The sequence below is a fragment of the Artibeus jamaicensis genome, unplaced genomic scaffold (assembly GCF_021234435.1).
Source record: "Artibeus jamaicensis isolate MK-2021 breed Jamaican fruit bat unplaced genomic scaffold, CSHL_Jam_final scaffold_625, whole genome shotgun sequence".
NCBI lineage: Eukaryota > Metazoa > Chordata > Mammalia > Chiroptera > Phyllostomidae > Artibeus > Artibeus jamaicensis.
The window spans coordinates 2,221,776-2,240,002 of NW_026522051.1; the positions used below are offsets into that span (position 1 = coordinate 2,221,776).

The 18,227-nt window shown below is 47.4% G+C and overlaps 1 protein-coding gene across 5 annotated transcripts in view; it reads left to right on the plus strand.

The window, feature by feature from the left end:
- Positions 1-18,227, plus strand: part of CCDC181 (coiled-coil domain containing 181) — a 30,194-nt gene that overhangs the window by 1,528 nt on the left and 10,439 nt on the right. For 2 of the 5 annotated variants that reach the window (XM_037167445.2, XM_053659388.1), the window contains exons 2-6: positions 4,853-4,992; positions 6,061-6,999; positions 11,572-11,718; positions 14,875-15,029; positions 16,770-17,018. In XM_037167445.2, the coding sequence (XP_037023340.2) occupies positions 4,876-4,992; positions 6,061-6,999; positions 11,572-11,718; positions 14,875-15,029; positions 16,770-16,932 (1,521 nt within the window). In that variant the 5' untranslated portion in view covers positions 4,853-4,875 and the 3' untranslated portion in view covers positions 16,933-17,018. Of the gene's footprint in view, positions 1-4,852; positions 4,993-6,060; positions 7,000-11,571; positions 11,719-14,874; positions 15,030-16,769; positions 17,083-18,227 lie in introns of those variants that run through there. The other 3 variants (XM_053659387.1, XM_053659390.1, XM_053659389.1) reach the window with 3 other exon arrangements.

Sequence of the window (18,227 nt, forward strand, 5' to 3'; positions counted from 1 at the left end):
TCATGTCCATGGGTCATAAGTTCTTTAGCTTCTACGTTTCCCATACTATTCTTACCCTCCCCCAGTCTATTTTTTACCTACCATCTATGCTAGTTGTTCTCTGTACCTTTCCCCCCTCTCTCTCCCTCCCGCTCCCCTGTTGATAACCCCCTATGTGATCTCCATTTCTATGGTTCTGTTCCTGTTCTAGTTGTTTGCTTAGTTTGCTTTTGTTTTTGTTTTAGGTGTGGTTGTTAATAACTGAGTTTACTGTCCTTTCACTGTTCATATTTTTGATCTTCTGTTTCTTAGATAAGTCCCTTTAACATTTCATATAATAAGGGCTTGGTGATGATGAACTCCTTCACCTTGATCTTATCTGAGAAGCACTTTATCTGCCCTTCCATTCTAAATGATAGCTTTGCTGGATAAAGCAATCTTGGATGTAGGTCCTTGTCTTTCATGACTTGGAATACTTCTTTCCAGCCCCTTCTTGCCTTCAAGGACTCTTTTGAGAAATCAGCTGACAGTCCGATGAGAACTCCTTTGTAGGTAACTGCCTCCTTTTCTCTTTCTGCTTCTAGGATTCTCTCTTTCATTTTAATCTTGGTAATTATGGTGTGCTTTGGTGTGTTCCTTCTTGGGTCCAACTTCTTTGGGACTCTGAGCTTCTTGGACTTTCTGGAAGTCTATTTCCTTTACCAGATTGGGGAAGGAACCCAATCTCCTTTATTATTTGTCCAAATAACTTTTCCACTTGTTGCTCTTCCTCTTCTCCTTCTGGCACCCCTATAATTTGGATGTTGGAACATTTAAAGGTGTCCTGAAGGTTCCTAAGGCTCTCCTCCTTTTTTTGAATTCTTGTCTTTTCATTCTCTTCTGATTGGGTGTTTCTTTCTTCCTTCTGGTCCACTCCATTGATTTGAGTCCCAGTTTCCTTCCCATCACTGTTGGTTCCTTGTACATTTTCCTTTATTTTACTTAGTGTAGCCTTCATTTTTTCATCTAATTTGCAACTAAATTCAACCAATTCTGTGAGCATCCTGATTACTAGTGTTTTGAACAGTGCATCTGATAGGTTGTCTATCTCATCATTGCTTAGTTGTATTTTTTCTGGAGCTTTGATCTGTTCTTCTGTTTGAGCCATATTTTTTGGTCTAGTAGCACATGTTACATAGTGAGGGGTGGAGCCTTAGGTGTTCACGAGGGTGGGGCATCCAGTCACTGGGTTGTGATGCTGTATGCAGGGAAGGGGTCCAAGAGGGAACAATGGTGCTTGCTCTGCTCTCTACCAGATTTCAGTCACTTCTCCTGCTTCCCACAAGCAAAGTGGGCCTTTCTGGTACTGATTCCCAGGTGGGTGGGTTTGTGTAGTTCTGGGACCCTGTGGGTCTCTCCAACAAACTCTCCTGTGAGGCTGGGAGTCTCTCCCACTGCTGCCTCAACCCCCACAGGTGTTTTCAATCAGTGTTTTGAGGCTTTATTTCCCCGTGCTGGGGGCCTGGGTTGTGCAGTCTGTCCTGCTCCCCAGTTGTTCCTGCCACTTTGTCTGCGAGCAAATGTGGGACCCCTGGTCCGCCAGCTGCCTTGCTCCTCCATAATCCGCCGCCTTGCTGGGTCTGCCAGCTGCTGCCTTGCCGTGAGCCCTCTCCACCTGGCTGCCTAGCTCCGCCCCTCCTAAGGGTCTGGGTGAATGTGTCTTCTTTAACTTCTTGGTTGTTGAACGGACTTCCATACAGTTTGCTTTTCTGTCAGTCCTGGGCTTTTTTGTTTTTAAATTGCCATTGTCCTTTTTTTGGTTGTGCAAGGAGGCACAGTGTATCTGCCTGCGCCTCCATCTTGACCCGAAGTCTGTTTTAGTTTTAAATTTGAGTTTTCATATGGTTGCGATTCATTGTAAATAATGAAGCATATTTACTAAAGTCTTCAGTCAACCATTTATTTACAAGTTCAGCTATATTTATTAAATTTAAGGGAAAGCACTAGAGAGCTCCACAGAAATCTTATGCTAATGGTTATGATACTTAAACATCTCCACATAGTACATTTCAAGTTCTCTGGTCTGAAAGAAAGCTGATTATCCTAAGGCATTTGTGACTGTGAAAAAATAGGAGTACTTATGTGTTTTGGATCACACTGAATTTTAATTTATTCAGCAGACCCCTGGCACCCTTATTTTAATTGGCAGACAAGTAGACGTAACTGTAAATGTGATTTAACCTCTCTTGCAGGTAGGCAGTGGTAGGTAAACTCACTCTGAAATAACTGACTTGGTTTGTTCAGGTCGTCTCAAAGCATCATCGCTCTCAACCTGTGATTTACAAATTGTTGCAGCTATACTTTGAGCATTTTGAGGAAGTCCATTTTATAATCTCAGTTGGAAAGAAATAAATATCAAGAAGGAATTACGTGTTTCAGGTGCACACTCTGTAACACATCATCTGTGCACTGCCTGGTGTGTTCACCACTATAGGTCAGGGCTCCATCCATCACCATTTATCCCCCCACACCCTCCTCCACCGCCCAGCAATCACCACAGTGCTGTCTGTGTTCATGCGTTTTTTTCCCAGCTCTTCGTCGTCTTCTTTGCTCTATCCCTCCACCCCTGTGTCCGCAGTCTGCCCCAACAGCTGACAGCCTGCTCTCTATCTGCGACGTTTTTAAATCTTGAACTTAGTCATTCTGACACTGATTATTTATTTAGAAGATGCTTCCTCATGGTACTATGGATTTGCTTTTACATCCTCTTGCTTTCCATGAGCTGGTGGTTATTGGTTAATTTGCATCTTCCAGAAAAGGTTAAAAGCAACCTTAAGAGTCATCTGGCTCCACTTTTTCTAAAGCCACGATGCCCATTAAAACACTCATGCCTGCTCATCTTCAAGGGGCACTGCAGGGGCCTTCCCACCTCACTTCAGCACAGGTTTTAACATGGACGTTCTATCTTTCATCGTATCCAAATGCGCCCAGGACTAATTTTGCTCCTTGGAGTGAGTGACACAAGTCCAACTCTCTTTCACGTGGAGGCCATTTAAATATTTCCAGTGGTCGTCACTGCTGTCCCGTACTTTCTTCGGGCTGTCATTCCCAGGAGTTCAGGGCTCCTCAGCATCTGGCTGTGCGACATTTTACTCGCCCAACCTGCCTCCTCCTCTCCTCTGTCCCTTCTGTCCAGCCCTCCTGGTTCGCTAGCCTGGTCTGAGTGTGTGCCAGCTCGTCTGCTGTTCTCTAAACTACAGCAGGACAGGAAGCGGGGTGCAGACTTCCATATTGTTGGTGTGTCGCCCACGGCCTCAGCCTTGGAGCTCATTCCCGTTGGAGTGTCTGCATTATTTTAAAAGTTGGTTTGGATCCAGTGTCCATCAGAACCTGTGAACATGCTTTTCGCACGTAGGACTGAAAAGCCCTGTCCCTTGGCTGGTGCTGTGCAGCCAGACGTCCACCCTCCTGCTCCCACTATCATCTGTGGGCAAACAGTGGGAGGAATATGATAATTCTCACTGTGGTAGAATTGGCACCAGGTCAGGTGATCCAATCCAGTGTTTGGGAGAGAAGAGGGAAGCAAACGGCCAAAATGAGTTTGTGGGTAATTTATTAATTCAGGCAAAAGAGCTCTCATTTGACATCTTTAAACGTGGGCCTGGGTCTCTCGAGTTCTTCTCCCAGAGAGGGTCTCAGGCAACTGGTTCTTGGTACAGGAGCCAGCGAAGGCCCATAGAGGGACAGGCCCCCAGGTGTCTGGAGCCCTGAAGATCAGATTCCCAGGGTTCTTTTGAAAGTGGATCTAATATTCTCTGCACACTTAGAGAGCACTGCTCTTTTCTGTTTGTCCATTTTTGTTTAAGTCAAATAGGGCAAGTGTGTAGAATATCACCACATAGTTCTGCCTTTGGCCATTTTGTGACAGTTAAATGTACATAAACCATTTTCCCTCAACCCTTTTCTTTTTGGGAAGGCGATATGACCTCAAACTGACCCCCCTTTCCGGATCTTTCTTCGGGAGCACACTTTGGTTCAGGTCCAGGCTCGGCCTGTTTGTTTGCTCTTCCTCCTGCTGCTCTGTGAGTCTGGAGGACCTGACGGACTCTCGGACTCGGGATCCGAACCCCTCTCAGCATGCCAGGGTCCTTCCAGTTTTAGACTGTGTTAGCTGCTTTTTTTAATTCTTGCTGCCACAGTCCTTTATATATACATGTAGTACATTTATTTACATTTCGTTTATGTTCACAGACTTGTATGAACTTTCATCTGACATCCCTGTTCATTGTTACTGTTTTCTAGTATTAGGCATCAGAGTCTGTTTTCTTAATGAACAGATGTTTTCTTTAGAGTGACAATGGTCTGCCTTTGGGGAAGTCAACATTTACCATAAATGAGAACCAGTCAAAAGGCTCTCGGATCTCAAATTATAGTTACACCGTGTGACTGACTCTCTCTTTCTTGAGGGGGGACTGAGAAACTGAGGGTGGGAAGTGATGCACCTGTTTCCGTTTGAATGTGGGAAAATGCAAGTGAGGGCGACGAAAGAAGCCGAGTCGTGCCCTCTGACCTGGACGGGGCATTTTCATGAGGCGCAGGGAACATGGAAAATGCCCCTCAAGGCCTCAGATGGTCTTCCCACCTGCCCCTTCCAGTCTTCTGATCAATGTGGGTTTTAGGAACTGGGGGGAGTGGGGTGGTGGTTAGGAGTGATGTGCACGGAAAATGTCTGGCCGTTGTACGTCTCTCCTGGGGTGCACAGGTACAGGTTCATTCTGAACGCCCCAGGTTCTATGTGGGGGGTGTTAATGAGCTTGCCTTCAACATCACCTTGGTACTTCACACTGCCCCTGAGTCGGCCCTAACACAGGCCTTGTCTCTCTTCACCCTGTAGCGTTATTCTTTAACACATGGACGATGGAGGAAGGCAGAGGTGCTGATTCCAAAGAGACTGAAGAATATGAAGATGACTTTGAAAAGGATCTGGAGTGGTTAATGAACGAGAAAGAAAGAAGTGACGTCAGCATAACAGAGGTATATCTGAACTGCCAACAGCCCTCGTAATAATGATGTTAACAAAGTGCTTTGCAGTTCTTGAGACATTTCATGCTGTCTTATCTAAACCTCTCACAATTTCTTTAATGTGCATAGAACAAGGGACGTTACCCCTGTCCCATGGATGAGAACATTGAGGCACAGACAGTTCCAGTGTTGTATTAAGGCAGGGGGCTAATTAGTGAGATAACAGGGGTTAAGTTAGCACATAATAAACCTAAAATTATAATTTCAAAGTCGTATTTAACGTATGTAATATAAGTAATATAATTGCATCAAAAGTAAAAAATGAATACAGTTTATTTCTACTTTATATAGACTTGGGTAAAATTGTGGGGTTATACTTTTAATATAAATGAAAAATAAAGCAAAGCCTCAAAAAACAGGGCCTTTCAGTTAGTAACTGAAACCTTAAAGAGAGAATGAGCTCTTCAGGCGAATGAGTATTGAGAAAAAAGCAAAGGGTCTTTTACTTTTTTATCCTCTAGAAGATTTGGAGGTAAAAATTGATCTGGAATTTGGACTTGGCTCCTGCAGGAAATGGCAATAATAAGCTCAAGATCCTAAGAACCTCAGAACAACTAGGACTTGACCATTGATAGTAACTTTCATGGTCTTGGGAATAAAGATGCTGTTTTGAAGAATACAAGTATTACCAAGAGAAAACATCTTAAAAATATATTCTTCTGAAAATGTAAAGGGAGGGAAATTTTATAGAGGGCAGAATATTAAAATAACATTGTAGTATTTATAGTTATCCTTTCATGCATTAGCATAAACATTTTAAATATCAATGTAGCACTCCGTAACATCAAATACAAATTTAAGTTCAATTTTTCCTGAATGTTGATGTTCCATGCTTTTCCCCTGAGGTGCTCACCAATGTGTGAGAATATTACAAGCGAAGAATGAGCAAGAGGTACATACATTTTCCTGTTTCTAAAATAAATTGCATGAATCTGAAAAACCATTTCAGATTTTTTTACGTATAGATAGACAGACCGTCTCAATGTCCACTGAAAAGAGAACCTCCTATCTGTCCTTTAGATGGCTTGCGGGAGCGAAGAGAATACGAGCCCAGAGCTGAAAGAGAATGAAACAGGAGCGGAGCGCACCAAATGGCAAACTGATCCCGGCAGCGCTCTGAGGGATGAGGTTGTGCCCAGGAGCGACTTCATCTCTGTACCGAGCAGTCAGCCTGTGGATCTGGCGTCAGACTCAGACAGTGAAAGCTCTTCCCAGGAATCCAAACTGGACAGCCAGAAAGACCTGGAGGAGGACGAGGATGAGGAAGTTAAGAGATACATCATGGAGAAAATCGTACAAGCCAACAAGCTTCTACAGAACCAAGAACCCGTGAATGATAAAAGGGAGCGCAAACTTAAGTTCAAGGACAAATTAGTGGATCTAGAAGTTCCTCCGCTGGAAGACACTGACAACTACAAATATTGTTTTGAGAGTGAAAGCCACATGTCTGGAAAACTGTCCCAGTTACGTATTTCCAGTGAATCTGGACAAGACGGTATGCTCCTGTCGGTCACGGGTGGGAGTTTCGAAGAAAGCAAGGACAGGAAGATACTCGTGGAAAGAGATGGAAAGTTTGAACTTCTGAACTTACAAGACATCGAGAGTCAGGGGAGTCTATCCCCCATTCATAAGGTCAGTAGTCCAGAAAATGGACCCCAGCAGTCGTCACCCAGATCTTCCAACTCACCTGTCAATGGTGTGAAGAAAGAAGAGCCCGCAGCAAAGATCCACGGCTCATCAGCAGAGGAACCATGGGCGTCTGTCCCGCAGCCCCCGCCCAACCCCAGGACTGGTCCCAGCCCCACTGCCCACTCAGACTCAACTCAGGGCAGTGGGAAGCCTAATCGCAGGACACAGTCTGCGAACGCATCGCCAGTGACCTCAACGTATTGTCTTTCCCCTCGACAGAAGGAACTGCAGAAACGGCTGGAACAAAAGAGAGAGAAGCTGAAGAGAGAGGTGAGAGCCCGAGGGGGCAGTGGGCTGGAAGGGGAACACGTTTTCTGTCTCACAGGCGCGGTAGGAGTGGAGACGGTTCTCCGGAGTCTGGATGTGTTCTGTGCTGGTTTGTTTCCCCGGCGGTGCGTTCAGTGTCTGAGCATTTCCAGTGTGTGTTGGAACGCACACCACGACCACCTGGGTGCTTTCGGGCATGGCCCACAAGGCACAGTGACAGGGGACTGGTGTCAGGGCTGGAGTAGCTCTCAGTGGCCACTCCTCCGGTCCTTTCACCGTAAAGGTGAGGCTCGGAGAAGTCAGGTGGCTATGGAAGGCAGGGGGCTAGGTGAAAAGCAGACACCCAATGGAAGAGTGGGGGCAAAGCATCTTGGAGATTAGGAGACAATGGGCAGAATTGGTCGATCACTCTGCGATGTGTGTGTTTTCATGTATCTTCCATGCCCACGATTCCTTGATTTCGGGAATTTTAGTTTCGATTAATAATAGAATCTAATACACCTAACAAAATGTTTCCCGAATGCCCAATGGAATCCCAAATTATTATCTTTGGGTATTTTTCCACTTTTTAAAATAAAAGTAATTTATACATGAAAAGTCCGGGTACCAAAACTGGTGAGTTTTTCCTAAATTACTTAAATCACTGCCCCAGTTCTCTGTTTTCCTGGATACCTAGTGGTACCCAGCTGAACCATACAAAACGTCTGTCTGTAAATACACGCCCAGCCTCGGTGGAATCACGGGTGAGTAGAATTTTACAGTTTCAGGGTCGCTTACAGGTCATGTTACTCATAAGCAAATTATAGTATGGAAAGTTTAACTTTACCGAAGTCATTCAACTTGTTTGCAGCAAAGCTGGAGTCAAAATGCCCAGTTTTCTTGGTATTCATTAGCAAATGGTATATTTTGTGTTTATGTAGGAAATCATGAGGGGGGATTTCTGACATTTATCAGGAACTCACAGGGGCAGAAAAGACGGAAAACAGAGTTGGCGAGACCAGGTCACCTGCAGCACACTCAGCACACTCAGGCTGGGCGCCCAGAGGACACACACCGAACATTTTGCCACGAGCATCTGAACTGGGACAGGCCGACTCCGGTCACTCGGCTCAGACGCATCACAGCTCTGAAGAGGCCCTGGTAGCTCAGCTTTACGGCAGCACGGAGGGATTTGTCGAGAGTGACTGAACCATCTGCATGCTCACATCCGCGTGTGTGTGTGTGTGCACATCCGTGTGTGTGCGCGCACCCATGGCGGTTACCCAGGAGGTTTTGTAGAACTTCAGTGTCTCTCCACTAAGGAACTGGTGGGGACTTTGACTGGGGTGGCCGGTGGGCAGTTCTGTTTTCTTTTCTGGGTGTCATGCTCTTTGTAAGCTCCATTAGGGCTTAGAAAATAGGCATTTTTAGAAGATCTTTTATGCTGTTGAGAGGATAGAAGTTTTCCTTTCCTTCCTCTACTTTTCTCAACCAAAAGCAATGAGGAGGAGGGTCCGTGCTGCCAGAATGGGAGGGGAGCACTCCTCCCTGAATTCCATTCTCGGAGGAGCATTTGAGCATGGGGTCCATAATCCAGTTCATTCTGGTGACAACACCTGATTAGTGGAAGAGACTGAAGTGGCCCAAATTGACACAGCATGGTGACAGTGTGGTGGTTACTCAGGGCGCCCAGCGTGGGGGGGTCTCCCCGAGGCCACGCTGCTTCGCCCCAGGGACTGCTTTGCGGGGAGGAGCCGGGTCAAGGTCAGGCAGCTCCCTTTCTGACATCAGCTGGATAAGGCGGATTAAAAGAAACATTTTGTTCTTATCATTAGGCAATTGTCTAGATGTTTCTTCTGGTAGCAAAAATGCTAACTTACGAACATACACTGGTTGAAAATACTTCCCAACAGAATACAGAGTTTTGAACACACGTAAAGGTACCACTAACCCCTGTCTTCCCATCACCCAGGTTCCAAGATCACTGAGATTTTGACATGTTTTTGCTTCCTCCCCTCCTTTTCGGGTTGGAGTATTTTGAAAGCAGGTCCTAGACAGCTCACTTCAAAATACAGCTCGCGGGTGGCCTCCATAAGACGGGCAGAGAGGGAAAACCTCTCGAAGTGGTCGGGGGCAGTTGGGTGGTGGTTAAGGACTGTGGCAAAGAGTCTCAGGCAAAGGGTGTCACCAAGGAGGACTTCAAGGGCAAGAAATGAAGAAACAAACCTGGCTTTTTTTCTCAAAAAAAAAAAAAAATACAGCTTTAAGTGATTATAGCATTTTCTTTTACAACCACAGTGCCATTGATCACAGTTAACAAATGTATCAATAATGTGAAAACATTTACAACATCTTTAGTGCCTTTATAAAGACCGTAGATGCTGCTTTTGCATAGCTGCAGTTTGAGGAGTTTCAGGACAAAAGGAAACGAGGAAGCAGAGGGGGGGGTCAAAGGGCCCCTGAATGGTGCATGTGCATTGCACTTCCACGTAGCTGTAGACTTGATCTCCACAGTCCATTTGTCCAGAAAATCTTCGTTCTCTTCCTACGCAAATTAGAGGCCTGATTTTTTTTTCTTTTTAAAGGAGCCCAATATTTTTTTAAATTATTTATTTATTTATATTGATTATGCCATTACAGTTGTTCTATTCCCCCCTTCATTCCCCTCCACCCTACCCCCCATCCCCACCATTACCCCCCTTTAGTTTATGACTATGTGTCTCAAGTTCTTTAGATTCTGTATTTCCCATACTATTCTTGTCCCTCCCATCTATTTTCTATCTACTGTCTATGCTACTTATTTTCTGTACCTTCTCCCCCCTTCTCCTCCTCCCACTCCCCTGTTGCTAACCCTCCTTGAGATCTTCATTTCTATGTTTCCACTCCTGATCTAGCTGTCCTTTTAGTTTGCTTTCGTTTTAGGTGTGGTTGTTCATAACTGTGAGTTTGCTGTCCTTTCACTGTTCATGTATTTTTAACTTCTTTTTCTTAGATAAGTCCCTTTAACATTTCATATAATAAGGGCTTGGTGATGATGAACTCCTTCACCTTGATCTTATCTGAGAAGCACTTTATCTGTCCTTCCATTCTAAATGATAGCTTTGCTGGATAGATCAATCTTGGTTGTAGGTCTTTGGATTTCATGACTTGGAATACCTCTTTCTAGCCCCTTCTTGCCTGTAAGGTCTCTTTTGAGAAATCTGCTGACAGTCTGATGGGGACTCCTTTGTAGGTGACTGTCCCCTTAGCTCTTGCTGCTTCTAGGATTCTCTCCTTCATTTTAATTTTGGCTAATGTAATTATGATGTGCCTTGGTGTGTTCCTTCTTGGGTCCAACTTCTTTGGGACTCTCTGAGCTTCCTGGATTTCCTGGAAGTGTATTTCCTTTGCCAGCTTGGGGAAATTCTCCTTTATTATTTGTTCAAATAAGTTTTCCACTGGTGGCTGTGCCTTTCCCCCTTATGGTACCCCTTTAATTCGGATGTTGGAACATTTAAAGATGTCCTGGAGGTTCCTAAGACTCTCCTCATTTTTTTGAATTCTTGCTTCTTCACTCTTTTCTGTTTGGCCATTATTTGCTTTCTTCTGGTCCACTCCATTGATTTGAGACCCAGTTTCCTTTTCATCGCTATTGATTTCCTGTGTAATTCCATTCACTTCAATTAGTTTCACCTTCATATGTATATCTAATTTGTGGCTATAATCAACCAGTTCTGTGAGGATCCTGATCACCAGTGTTTTAAACTGCGTCTGAGAGTCTTTCTATTTCTTCATCGCTTAGATTTATAGGCTCTGGGGCTTTGAGATCTTCTTGAGCCATTTTTGGTCTGTTTGCGCCCGTTAAGTACGAGGAAGGGAACCTTGGACTCTGGTCGCTGGGTTGTGACGCTGTATGTGGGGGCGTGGTCAGAGCGGGGAAATGGCGGCCCCCTCTGCTATTTCTCGCTGCTGGGTGAGGAGCAGCGCCTCAGGTGGTTCACCAGGGCCGGGCCACTTAGGTCGCTGGGTTATGACGCTGTATGTGGAGGCGGGGTCAGAGCGGGGAAATGGCGGAGCCCTCAGCAGCCGCTTGCCGCTGGGGCTGCTGGCTCTCGTCCAATCGCCCACTCCCTCGCTTGTCTATCCACGCATGGATGCGAGACCACAGTCAACCCGCAGCCCCACTCCCTCGCTGTTTCCCCACGGTCGCTCGCTGAGTTGCCCACCAGGTCCAACCCTGCGCCTGGATTCCGTGTGCCTGAGTCCGTCTGACGGAGTTTTCCTGTGCGACCCCGCTCCTCCAGCTGCTGGTTTCACCCCTCTTACCGGTCAGGCTGAAGAAGCTGTCGTTAACAGACTTCCGAAAAGTTCAATTTTCTGTGTTCTGGCTGTGTTTTCTGTTGCTAATATTTAGTTGTCTCTAAACTTGGTTGTGTGAGAAGGCGCGGCACATCCACCTATGCCTCCATCTTGGCGGAAGTCCTCTAAAGGAGCCCAATATTTAGATGGAAAGTTTTAGGGGCAGGGAATTCTAATTTTAGTTGTCAGACTATCTCTAATAACTCATGGTACGATGTTAAAATCTTTCATCAAGGCCTTTGACACTCTCCCCACCAGGAGGAGCAACGGAAGATGGAGGAAGAGAAAGAAAAGAGAAAGGAGAACGACACAGTGTTCAAAGCGTGGTTGCAGAAGAAAAGAGAGCAGGTCATCGAGACGAGGAGGGTTCAGCGAGCAAAGCAGCTTGAAGCCATGAGCAGCAGAGTAAGTAAAGCTTCTCTGTGGGCAGTGGTCTCTGACAGAGAGGAGGGCGGAGGCGGCGACCAGGAGCTGCCCTCGCTGCACTGCACAGATGGCTCTGCCATTACGTTCTGGGGAACCTTGCAAAAACCCAACGGTTCCACCTCCACTCAGACAGTTACGGTGCTGAGAAATGGAAAACTGCTGATATTTTTACTGTAGTGTAACTTTAATATTCAAATAAGACAAAGAGAGCACGCACACCCAGAATGTCCCCTACACCCGCGTGAAGAAGTGCGCGTTCCGGTGGGTTTATTTTTGCCCGTGTGGTGGGTAGGGAATACCGTTGGATTTTCAGGGAGGTCGAGCACGTGAGCCGTTTGGGTAGTCTTTTCACTGAAACATTCTGTGTCGACTTTTCTGTTAGGAACAATGGTTCTTTCTTTTTGATCGATGGGAACTCTTCATGCATTATAAAAACTACTTCTTCAAGAAATGCGCTGTATTAATTTTTCCTTTTGTATATTTCCCTGTTTCGCAGTGCAGAAATAGGTGATTTTCTATGGTTGGATTTATAAAGCTGTAGAAACAACCATTGAGAGCATAAAACCCTACATTGGAGGTAGGGGCAAACGCTGCCCATCTGTCTTCAGGTTGTACCGGAGTCCCAGCCGCTAACCCAGACCGCTGCTTTGTGTTTCCCGAACTGCTGCAGGCGCCTAATGACCGGCCCCCCTTCTCCACCCGCTGCCCCCACTCCAGTCCACTCCCCTCCCACACACAACAGACTGTCAGGTAGGCTCCGAAGCCTCTGACAATGGCTTCTCATCTATGGAAGGCGTCCAGAGTTCCTACCGCCGGCCGCTGTAGGTCATCAGATCCCTGTCCTGCTGACCTCATTCCCTTCCACTCGCCGGCCCCTTGGCTGCAAACTCACTTTGGCTTCTCCGACATTTACTGAACATGCTGAGCGCCACCCGCCCGGACCCTGTGCTCCGTGGCAGTGCCCGGAAGGCCCTCTTCCTGGGTGCCTGGGACTCGCTGCCTCACTGCTGTCCACTGGTCGGACGGCCATTCTCCTCGGTGCCCCGTGACTGCCGTCTGTCCTCACCACACTCCTCTTTCTGTCTGGCATGCCAGTCAGTCGGTCAGCCAGTCCACCGCCCACTTGTTCTCTCCGCCCCTGGAACAATGCTGCCCACTGCGACTTCCTGCGATGGCGGAAACGCTCCGTGTCTGTGCTGCCCAATAAAGCGGCCACTGGCCACACTGTGGCCGTGAAGCATGGGAAGTGCAGCTGACGTGGCTGAGGTCCTGAATGTTTTAATTTTTCTCTAATGTAAGTAGCCGCGTGGGACCAGTGGCTCCTGCGTTGTGCAGTGCAGACTTAGAGAGAATGGGAGAGGGGGCCCTGTTTCTCACCGCTGTGGCCCGGGACCCACGTGCCTGTAGACACTCCATGTAACAGGTACCCGGTAAACACCTGTCAAGTGAGTCAGCGGACTGAGAGTCCATCCATCCCATCCATGAATCCTTGGCTCCTGACCTGTAATTCCAGACTGAACACTTTTCTGTCATCTCCACCAACTCCAGATTTCCAGGTGCTCATGGTGGTCCTGAAGGCCCCCTCCACCAAGGTCCGCGTGGTGCACCGGAGACCCTCAGCTGCATGCAGCTCACACGTTAGACTGCACTGTTCTCTGCCACGGGGGTTCCAGACAAAGGAAAGTGCCCGGGGGAAGACTTCCCTGTCACGGAGCGCACATGCGGGGAGCGAGTTAAAGGAGTGCTCTACCCCGGTGCCAAGTACAGGCTCCGCATCTGTCCCTTTGCTCTCTTTCTTCTGCTCCAACTTTTCAAAATTCCCTGGAGACAGTGTCTGTTCTGAAGCCCGGGCAACCACACAGTAAGCTTCTCCCACGGGCTGCTTCTCATGACCAAGCCATCACGACGGTTACAAGGAAACTCCACGGCTGCCAAGGTTGCGGCCACACCCTCCGTAGCAGTGACCCGGGTGGGACGTGGCCGGGCAGTCTGAGGCTCTGCGGTTAGAATCCAAGAGAAAGGCCGCAGACATAAGTGTTGGATGGTTGGTTTTCAAACTGTATTTCATGGAGCCCCTTCAAAGTGCCACAAAGACTGAATGCTATCCATACTGCCTTTCTCCAACCAGTTTGTGTTGGGGTGCCGCTGTGCAAAATTATTCTCTTTGTCAAAGGGCTCAGCTTTCCAAAGATCACTGTGATTAGACGGTCTTCTCTTATTGGTGACGGTCATCCCTCGGTGTCACTGTGAGGTCGATCCCAGGTCCCTGGATGCCCCAGCGTCTTATTTAAGTGGTGTAGTGTTTGCGTATAACCTGCCCAGTGCTCCCGTCTTCTTTAAGTCGTCTCCACATCACTTGTGACACCCAATATAATGTAAATGACGTGTGTGCAGCTCTTATACTGTATTGTTTTCTTCCACCTCTTCTGTGTGTGTGTTTTTTACGGGGATAACATTGGCCAATAACATTAGGTGGTCTCAGGGGCTCTCAGTGTCATTCCATGTCTCCGTGCGCTGCGGCCCGCTCCCCGTGGGTCACCAGGCCATCGACTCCCACTCCCGTCCCCTCCGGCTCCCACCGTCTGTTTTCTGGATCCAAGGCACTGTCTTCATTTTGTTTGTTTGTTCATTTGTTTTGTTTTTGTTTAATGTTCCACATATAAATGAGAGAAATCACAGTGTGTATCCTTCTCCAGGTGACTTATTTCACTTATCACTGCACCCTTGAGACCCTTGGTGTTGCAAATGGCACTGTTTCCTTCTTTCCATGGCTGAGTAGTGTGCCTTTGCACGTAAATGCCACATCCTCTCCACCCAGTCACCCACCACGGGACACGCGGGCTGCTTCCATGTCTCGGCTGTTGTACACGGTGCTGCGAGGAACACAGTGGCGCTGTGCTGTGTTCAGTAGGACTTTGAAAGAAGCCAGATGGCAGTGAATTCAGTGCTGAATTTTCCGACAGAAGGGTGGTCAGTGTGTGGGCTCAAAGGTGACACATGTGGTCTGGACCCGAGGACTGCAGGTGACGAGGTCGGCGTCACAGCACCATGAAAACTCGGCGAGTGAGAGCACATTCTTGCGGGGGATGTTGTTTTGGCTTATTCGGATAACGCAAAGCTTGTGTCTGTAATCAGCAGGAAAACAGAGACCCACAACAAGCTTTCCAGCTGTGGCTGAAGAAGAAGCACGAAGAGCAGCTGAGAGAAAGGAAGACCGAAGAGCTGCGGAAGCAGGAGGAGTTCTTGTTCTTCCTCAAGGGCGCCGCGGGCCGTGACAGGGCCTTCAAGCAGTAAGTCGGGGCCCAGCGCACCCAGACGTTGGGCCTGCGGTGCTGCAGGCCTGCTCGGTTCTAGACCCACACGTCAGTAAAGGTGTGAGAGTGGTCTTCAACTCCACCGTGTGCGGTGTCGGTGCCATTCCTGCGAGGTAGTGTCCCTACTAAAGTGGTTTCCCATGGCACCCCTGTGACGGCCTGCCATTCATTCAGTCAGTCAGTCACTCATTCGTTGATTTGTTCATTTATTCAGGAAATGGGCCAAAGGTTGGTTACAGCTTCTCCTGCAGAGTCCTCAGAAAAACGAAATAAAGAGTTGCACTTACCTAGAAATGTTTTTCTGTAAAGAAATGCAGTCAGATGAGGAGGAAGATCCACGTCCGCCAGATGAAAGGCGACTCGCCACATAGCCTGGGGGTTTAAGGCAGTCCTGGTCTCAGTTCAGTCACCTGGGCGGGACCCTGCCTGCCTGGTGACTCTGAGGAAGCACAGCTGGCTTCGTAACCTGGCCCGCAAGGCTGGGGGAATCCTGTTGTTCGAAGTTGCTTTCTTTTTCTTTTCTTTTTTTTTGCTATGTTTCTTTCTGTTCCTCTGCCCCTTCCTTCCTTCCTTCCTTCCTTCCTTCCTTCCTTCCTTCCTTCCTTCCTTCCTTCCTTCCTTCTTTCCTTCCTTCCTTGTTTCCTTTTTTTTAAAACATATAACCCTTTATTACAGAAGCAGTAGACGTGCATTGTGGAAACGGGGGGAAAAAACCCATTTTCATCACCGAGAATCACTGTTGTTAGGACCTCAGTGCCTATTTTCTAGCTGTTTCTTGTACTTACAATTTAACAGTAGAAATTGAGGTCACACTTATAAAGTGCTCTGCAGCCGGCTCACTCATCTGTATCCAGCTCGTAACCATTTTTCCCCGTTGGCTCCCCAAATGGCTACAGTTAATCTACTCAAACTAGTGTCCAGTTGAGGACCACACAACTCTGGGAAATGATGCTTCTTAAGTCTCTTGTTCTAATACGATTACCTACCTGGTTGTTTATTTCTTTGAAAATTTTATGTGCATATATAATTTAATTGTGTGTGCACACATATACACACAGACATACACATACTTTTACACACTACACACACCCCACATGCACACGTATATACCAGATACGTGTGTGCACAGTGATTTTTGACGTCATCTTACCTAAGCAGGATTTAGAGACTTAAGTCTGTCGGCCGGTGGCCTCTCCCAGGGCTGTGTTGGTGGCCTCTGCGCTCAGGCCCGTTTCCCACTCTGGGGAGGCTGTGCTGCGCGCTGGCGAGCAAGGGCTCCGTGGCCTCCCCACCGGGCAGGGCCAGGTGACACGGGTGCCTGAGTGTCATTAGCCTGCTCACACTTCTGCATGCAGCTGGTTGCAAAAAATAAGCTATTTGGAACACATCACATACTTATTTGCTAAAAGAACATTTTAAAAAAGGATAGGACCTATATCACATAAAATAGTGTTGATCACTAAAAAAACTTTTTTGTTGGCAATTTCATTGTAAGACCAACTTAATTTCAAACATCCAAATCAAATGTAACTATGCTTCCTGTGTGAGCCAAGGGGATAAGCCTGAAACTTTTCAGTCACTTCTTTCATGTGTGTTGTGCCCACAGCATTTCTTTCCCTGTAGAGAAATTCAGCTTCTTTTCATCGTCCATGGTGGTAACTTGGTCTCGTGAAAAGCACATTCCGGTTGATACCAGGTCTGATGATGTCTCTGCAGGTGGCTGAGAAGGAAGCGGGCGGAGAAGCTCGTGGAGCAGCAGGCTGCCCAGGAGCGGGCCCGGCAGCTCCGACTGGAAGCCCGGCGCTCCAGGCAGCTGCAGAGCCGGCTGCACAGCACACCCGAGGCCCAGGCTTTCCGTTTCACCGACTATTACAGCTGAAGGTAGCTATTAAATGCTTCGCCCGGAAGCCACTAGCCTCAGCATTTCGGATATCACTCTTTTATGGCCCGCGTGCTTTGGTTGTACTCTAAATTATGGAAATGGTACGTACTTTTGGTGATGTTGATAGTGATTTACCTTTTTTTTTTTTTTAAAAATAGAACAAAATAAATATTTTCTTTTCTTGAAGTGTTGAAATGTGTTATACCACCTCTTAGTCCATGCAACAAATTGAACTGTGAATGAACTTGGAATTCTTTATTCCCTTGACTTCTAGGTTCTTTGAACATTTCTAGCTGGAAAGAACCACGATAAAGGCACATATTTCTATGATCATGGAAAAAACTGCAGCAGAACGTTTTGTGAGGCAGGAGGGGCGGCCCCTTCAACAAGCCGCATCCGAAGTTCGGTCTCCCCCGGCCTCACCTGGGAGAACCCGGGGCAAGCCGAGCGGTCAGTGAGGCTACTTCTGAAAAAAAGTAAAAATTAGGCAAATGCTATTTTAGGTATGTTACAAAATTGGCCAGCTCTCAGTTTATCATTGTCATGAATACTTCATGTAAATCACTTGATGTAACTCTTATAAAAACTCTGTTAGTCTTGTTTGGATGACGAGGAAGTGCGAGAGGGAAGCAGTTTGCTCACAGACCTAATCCGTATGACTACAGCATCCTTTCTCGCAGTTCCTGAGTTTATAAGCTCTGGCGGACATTTGGGAAGTGTCTGAGGCTCCGTCGGAATTGGGCACCTGGGGGATTGGTGTCCCTGACAGGTGTACGGGCTTCTAAGAGGCGAGGACAGCAGCGCCCACACAGGTGCGAGGGGGAGCGGAGCATCACCGAAGGTGCGGGGGAGCTTCAGAGGACGGGGTTCTGATCCCCTGCAGAGTCGTGCCCTCTCACTGGGCGCTAAGTCAGAAAGCGCCGGTAACTGTTAAATCCTGTCTCCGCCGCCTGTAGCCCTCCCTGCAGCAAATGACACGGTCAGGTGGCCTTGTCCTTTGTTCTGTGAATGCGCTACATGGCACTGGTTAACGATAAGTAACGGTGGTCGATAAGTAATGGTGGTCGTGGTGTGCGACCCCTTCACTATGCCGTTTGGTTCCGGTTGCCAGTGTTTTGCTAAGGACGCAGGAGACCTCGGTCTGTAGGAGCCTTTTCCTGGGCTGTCTTTGTGCAGCGTTGGCGTCAGTAGCACTGGCCTCAGAGACTGAGTCAGAAAGTGGCCCCCGCTCCTGCCCCTTCTATGTACTTATTTATTTTATTTTGAGGATACTGAGGAGGATGGGTGTGAGT